At 43.3% G+C, this 7,270-nt stretch overlaps 1 protein-coding gene across 1 annotated transcript; it reads left to right on the forward strand.

Moving 5' to 3' along the window:
* Window positions 1–314: 314 nt before the first annotated feature.
* Window positions 315–4,000, forward strand: pts (6-pyruvoyltetrahydropterin synthase). Its single transcript, XM_070851894.1, has 6 exons — window positions 315–418; window positions 1,425–1,504; window positions 1,604–1,626; window positions 1,880–1,936; window positions 2,548–2,618; window positions 2,708–4,000. The coding sequence occupies exons 1-6, from the start codon at window positions 324–326 to the stop codon at window positions 2,829–2,831; spliced, it is 450 nt and encodes a 149-aa protein (XP_070707995.1). The 5' UTR covers window positions 315–323; the 3' UTR covers window positions 2,832–4,000.
* Window positions 4,001–7,270: the final 3,270 nt, after the last annotated feature.

The following is a 7,270-nucleotide window of genomic DNA, read 5'->3' on the forward strand; positions in this document are numbered from 1 at the left end:
AGTGAGGATTTTGAGGTGCAGATGATTCATCCATATTAAATCAATTATAACCATTAACAGAACTAAGACAGCCCTTCTGGCCTGTACAACAATGAGTTCTTATGAAGACAAAATAGTCATGAGGAGAATAATGGACTGTGAGAGGTTGGGACCCGTCCGTTATCACCCTGAGGGGTTTTCAGTGCATCTGGGACATGTGAGTTGCATTCACGCCCTGGTTTGAACCAATGGCCACGCAGCGTGAGTCACGGGGGGTGGGGGGAATACTTCATCCCCTGTGTTTCCGGCCTGTCAGCAGATCGTCCCTCCCTCAGGTACCGACCATGGCTGCTGGGTCCTCGGTGAGCGCCGGCGCAGCGGAGCGCCTCGGATACATCACCCGGGTGCAGAGCTTCAGCGCCTGCCACCGGCTGCACAGGTAGTCCGTCCATCTTCCGCCTTCTGCCACCGTTAGAGAATGACGTCCGGCTGCGTCACTGACGCTGGTTTACGCCGGCAGAGCGGCGGCTCTCGGGTCGGCTTGGAGGAGAACATGTACCCGATCCGCAGCGCGCACAGGGCGGCGTAGATGTTACCTGTAGCCACAGATGGTTACCGCTGTGTGCTGGACGTCAGTACAACCTGTTGCGCTACCATCGGTCTTATTGGGATTTGTAGTTCATTAGATAGAAGTCGTTACGCGGGCGATGGTGCTGCTTTCACGTATCGTCTGTGGCGTCGTAAAAAAGAGCTTTATACACGTGACTGGCCCGACAGACAGAAGTAAAAGTGAAAGGGTTTTTTTTTTAAAGTGACGATTAAATATGACCCAATAATTAGGTTTTATGGCTTATAGCTGCTTCTCTTTTCCATTTCTCTGCAGCACACTAAACTCTCTAAACCTAAAGAGCTGCCATCAATTCTTTTACACCTTTGTTCTGTCCGTGCATTTGTTTCATGGACATTTGTTAAAAGGTTTTATTAAACAGGAAGTTCTGAAATAATGGATCACACCGAGGTAATAATGACAATGACAATGGAAAAATATACCAGTTGTTTGCTATATTGCTAATGTATAAATTATGTTTTAATTATTATATGTTGATATCATTCTGTGGCACAAATTCACTTTGTGCTGCCTGAACAGTCAACTGATCATCAAGTTGTCCCAGAGCCCAAAGTGACATCTATACAATTCTAATGACAATTGAAAAACAACTTCAACTGTCCATTTGTTTATAATTTTGTTACCTATTTTATTGGCTGATCATTTAATCTGTACTCGTTTTTCTGCGTTACTATTACAGTCTACAGTACCTGAAGGCAGCACGCCTCAAAAGAAACCCCTTGGCTCATTTTTTCCTTGTCTGACTTGTACAAATCAAGAACACGATCTGAGCAGCAGGTTTTCTCATGAATGTCACATCACCTTTCATTTTTTCCAGCCCTCACTTGAGCGACGAGGAGAACAAGCAAGTTTATGGAAAATGCAACAATCCCAACGGGCACGGACACAACTACAAAGGTGTGTTTCCTCCTTCATTCATTCTTAAGTAGCACATTCCATACAGAGTGAAACACTGTGCGTCTCTCATTCATCCTCTGCTCTCATGTCTGCCCACAGTGGAGGTAACAGTGCGAGGAAAGGTGAGGAGGAGCAATGTAGTAGTCACAGATAACCGGACACTAACAAGCTCCACTTAACCAGCTAACCCTCCTTGTGGTCCTTTTGAGCCCACTTTCTCTCTACATTTGTGGTTAAGTGATCTGAAGCACCATTATTACTATTCTGTAAAGTACCGTTTATTACTATTGTGTTCTCTGAGGGTTGTGTGTAAATGAATACTCACCACACGCAAACAGCACGTTTAACCTTTGTCACCACGCTCGTCATCCGCAGATCGACCGGGCCACTGGGATGGTCATGAACCTGACGGACTTGAAGAGGTGCATTGAGGTGAGATGATGCTGTCTTCTCCTCAGAGGGATTTCATCCAATCGCTCCAAGCGAGGATTTTACACAGAAACACAATGAACGTAACAAGTACTGCGCTCAAAGTTCAGATGGGAAGTACTTGTACTTTACTCGAGTATTTCAGTTTTTACTTTTCACTTCACTGCATTAGTTTGATAACTTTAGTTACTTTGCAGATTCAGACAGTTAGTACAAAAAATAATCAACAAACTATGATGTATTCTTATAGATTATTGTTAGGTTAACACATTAACGCATCAATGATTATATTCTATTCTAATAATATAGTTTATATTATTGTGAGATATTCTGTACAATACACTGTTACTTTTGGTATTTAAAGTATATTTTAAATGTTAATGCTTCTGTACTTTTACTTGTGAATGCAGGGCTGCAACTTGTAATGCAGTATTTCTACACTGCAGAGTTACTCATTTTATTTTATTATTAAGTAAAAGATCTGAGACCTTATTCCACCACCTGTGTGTTCAAATGCCGTTTCATCCACACATTGCACCCGTAAAATTAAAGTTCCTTAAAGCTGCATTTATTTATGCATTCATGCCGATTAAATGCTTGATTCCCTCCTGCAGGACGTCATCATGACTCCACTGGACCATAAAAACCTGGATAAGGACGTCCCATACTTCGCCGGTGTTGTCAGGTGAATATCCTCTCACGACCCTCTGCTCAGACTATGTGCGCCTTTGTTTACGCTGATGACGTCTTCGTCTCCATCTTTCTGTCCATCAGCACAACAGAGAATGTGGCTGTTTACATCTGGGACAACATGGTGAAGGTGCTCCCTCCCAGCCTGCTCTACGAGATCAGGATTTACGAGACGGATAAGAACATCGTTACATACAGAGGAGAGTAGAAATGTGTGTGTTGATATGATGTGATGTTTCAGTTGGTTGCCCTGGAAAGTGCCATTAGTTACTTTTCATTGAACTCCACTGTTTGCCTACCAGTGACCGTAGACTCACTGGTTAGATAGACTGATACGGGTTATGAACGTCCGTTCTTCGATTATCTCAACAACCGTCCATCTGGTTGACTCCACTCTTGGCGAGCGTATTACTGAGGACCCAAGGGAGCACAGTATCGAGTGTGACCTCTTTAGATTTATGATATTTATTCATTAGTGGTGTGTTAGTACTGCCAGAGGTACACACTGTGCAGTGTATTGCGAGGGGACCTCTATTAACAGTTACATCAGCAAACAGCATGCTGGGTACAGCTCGCTGTCTGCATTTCTGGCTACAGTACATTCAAGAACAGATGAAGGAAGAGGAACTGGAGATTATACATTGTAACAAGCTCAAACTTTTCAAGCATCAGCAATGGAACTTTTGGAATGAAAACATTTGGTCCAGGAAGTAGCCTGGTCCCGGTTACCAAGCCGTTAGCAATGACGAGGTTTAGAAAAGTCTAGGTATTACCAGAAGTATAAGAAAACATTTGTTTGGATGAGCTGTTGCAAGCAGCAATACCAGAGGCATAAACATTGTTTTTGGCTCATGACCCCTGAAAATAAAGTGATGTACAATTACACTAATAACAGAGCGCATTTGTCTACTGGTTGTTACCAGGGCAACCAAAGAGCATTTTTTTTACTAGAATACATTTCAAAGCCCCGAGGAGATTCAAAGACACTTTTTAGGAATATATAAAATTAATTTAATTGTCTTTTTTTTGTAATGTTGTAATTTTCATGGTACCTCAGATGTGTCTAGTGACCCACTGATTCAAAAGTATTAGTTATTACAGTACGTATATCTGATGTTTAGTCAATCAATTCCATGTGTTATGTTAGTATAATACTTTATCCTTATTATGGAAAGTTAAGCCCTTTGCCCTAGTCTGTCAGAATGGCTCACTGGTGAATTAGCCAAACAGTGACATCTAGTGACACATAACTGTAGGCCACACCTCTCAATGCTTTCTTACAATAAGAGCAAAATATGTTTTTTAAAAGTGAATGAATTCATTATTTGTTCTACAAATGAATAAAGGAATGGTTATATTTGTGTTCCAGGCCATGTACATGACCCGTCCCTTATTCAGACACATTACAGGAGCATTCCAGCAAGCAAAGGAATGGTCAAAATTGATGCAGCATAGGCTGATATATTCAGATTTTAAGTTCCCAGCTCCAAGAACACTGGTTCGTGCAATTCCCATGATGCAACACTCCAGCATGTGGGCGACCGATTTGTACATCAGGGCTGATATGGGCCTCCACACCCTCTATGGTTTCACTTCCTCATGAATTCTGTCTTCAAGGCTCTTTTTAGACTTAGATAGAGTTTACCACCCACCGCTTTCTCAAACAGCCCGACTCTGACTGGCCTCGCACTGTCCACGGGATGAGCCTCCATTAGGAAGATCAATGTTAAGATGGTGGTATAAGCAGGAAGAACAGGGGGCTCCGTGGTCACTGGTGTACGCTGGGGAGACAGCAAGCAGAGATCCCCACCACCCCAACTCATGAAGGCTCAGCAGGGTCGGAGGACGAAGGAGGGAGGGGATAAGCCAACAGGGAGGGGGCCAGGGGCAGCAGGCCCACATACAACTGCACCGGGCATCCAAAAGTCTGCGCTCAGAGAGTCAACAGGCGCCTGCCCCAGATGTGGAAAGGCAGATTAAGGTTTCCAGTTAATGGCAGAGCGACCCCACACACAGGCACAAACAAGGACAACACTCACTGTGTAATAATGACTGTGTTCCAAAAAGGCTGCGTTTTCATGTTGGACTAAAATGAATGGAAACCAATGGCTGCATGGGCAGGTGGAAAAATACACACTCTCAAATTGTACACCATTCATTCAAAAGCGTCCTGTGGAAAAAAATATAGATTTGAACAACTAGCCAAAACTCCAACTGCTGATTAAGATCATAGGTTCTTATCAAAAGCTCCAGAACAGCTACTAAATGGACCTTGAGGTGATAGTGTTTGTACTGAGGATGATTGGCCACTAGAGGGCGATACCTCTACCTCTAGGAAAACCCTTTGGGGATCCAGGGATTATTAACAAAAGCTTGCATCCACAAATGTCCTACGATTTACGTTGGAAAAAATCAAGAGAATGAGGTCAGACGAGCGGCTTCATTTGTGGCCACACTGACAGGACAGACAGTACAACGTTCTTCATCAACAGGAAATGTGCTCCTCCAGAGATGTGTTCGTCATTCTCCATATTTCCCAGCTGCTTCCACACACACTAAACATGTTCCATACATGCTACCATACTCCAGATCCGAGTGATTTATGGAGATAATTTGTCACGGCCATGTAAAGCTGGTACTCCGTCTTCCAGACGTACGATAACACGTGCAGTCTGATTCATTACCCAGAGTTCAGCAGGAACGGAACTCTGCTGCTGCCTCTGTGGGGTTTGAAAAACTCCAGTGACAAATCACAATGTAAACAGAGCTTATCACAGAGTGTGTAATGCATTATAGCTTGTGTTATTACTGATACGTTGGCATGTGCCATTTCCTTACAATAATATGATATTCACTCCATTTTTTGGGTTCCATTTTCCGATTTTTAAATCGAGTCATAAAGCAACAGTTCAACATTTTGGGAAATTCTTTGTTTTCTTGCCGACTTAGATATCACTCTTATATGTATATAGTCAACATGAAGCTACAGCCAACAGCCTATTAGCTTAGTTTAGCATTAAGACTGGGACTAGGAGGAAACAGCTCATCTAAATCTGTAAAGTAACAAAATCCATCTCCCAGCACCTCCTCTAGGGCTCACTTAACACCGGTTATCTTCTTTGTTCAATCTGTACAAAATCTGAACAAGAGTTTCAGCTGTTTTAGCAGGCAGAGAACAACCTGTTGTGGTTTTATGGTGAGTGGTAACTTCTTGAATTCTTTTCATTCGACACTGCTTAATAGAATGCACTGAGATCCCTTTAATGCCTTTGTGAATTTGGACCACAGCATGTGTGAAATGTCAGTGGATGCACGTACACTGCTGATAACAAGCCCCCCCCCCCCTCTATTTTTGTGCCAAAGTTGTAATCTTTATGTCAAGACTCAGCTGCCAACTCGAACCTTTAATTAATCAAATTCCATAAACATGTGTCATGCACAGGCAGACGACCCGCCACGGACAAGCCGGAGCAAGACAGCAGAGAGAGCAGAGGTGCCCCCCTCCTCACTCTGATTCCAGATCAAAATCAGCCTCTCCCTCCCAAACCTCTTCCTGTCACTGTGGTGAGGTTTGGCTGAACCCAGATCTGCACCCGTGTATCCAGATGTCTTAGGGCGGTGGGCAGACACACAGCAAATCAAACTTTATAATTACACTCTGATAGAAGGCAGCCGGATTACTGCAATTAACAGGTAAAAGCCAGTAGTTATGCTGCTGGTTCATGGAAAAGTATTTTCACTGCACCTTATGATCACGAATTAAATTTGCTGTTCTCAAAGGAGCACCTCTTTGTGTATTTAGCCCACAGCAAAGTACACGGGTCAGAGTGGATCCCCCTAATTGTCCTGGCAAACGTAACCACAGATATAACCGTGTGTCTCAAACACAAAGGGTGCACTCTTCCTGTATGTTTGCTTTAGCTAAGAGTCCCCGGCTCGCAGTGTTTTTTGGGCCGTGGTAATGGATTCGAGGTGGTTTTGACAGCGGTTGCATCAGGAGGTGGCTCGTTCTGACCCGTGGCACCCTGCCGCAGCAAATCCCTGCTGAAGATGAGCTCTGCAAGAACACGGCAATTGCTCTCGAATGTGAAAAGCTCTCACAGAAACAAGTGCTCTGTGAAAAGGCTTGGAAAGAATAGCCTGATTGATATTATCTCCTTCGTGAGGTCATTAGCTGTCGGGGGAAGAGGCAGCCTGGGAAACTGTCAGCCCTTTTTACATGACACTTTTTAAGTACACCTGTTTTTTTCCAAGCACTGATGCTCCTAATGTTTAATAAAAGGTTTGAGTGTTTAGTTATCAGAGATAATAAAACACATCTGGGAATCCTAAAGTCACAGGAAATGCTTCGATACTGGCAATATTTTATGTGATGAAGCTGAGCTGTGTAAAATGATTTTCTGGCACGTTGGTGGCAATAGAGCAAGCTGTAAATGCAATTATCACCTTGTAAAGTCGATTTTGGCCAAACAGTTAGCAGGATATTCTCACAATTAACAGACGCAAAGCATGATGGGCCATCTAGTGAATGTTCACTCCGTTTTTTTTTTATCTCTCTAGCTCAAGGTGTGATGAACTATACCTGTGAGGCTGCTAAATGCTCCACCGTGTTCTCAAGCTAGTCGTTAAGTCTGACTGTTGTTTGGT

Source organism: Pempheris klunzingeri, chromosome 20 (genome assembly GCF_042242105.1).
Source record: "Pempheris klunzingeri isolate RE-2024b chromosome 20, fPemKlu1.hap1, whole genome shotgun sequence".
NCBI lineage: Eukaryota > Metazoa > Chordata > Actinopteri > Acropomatiformes > Pempheridae > Pempheris > Pempheris klunzingeri.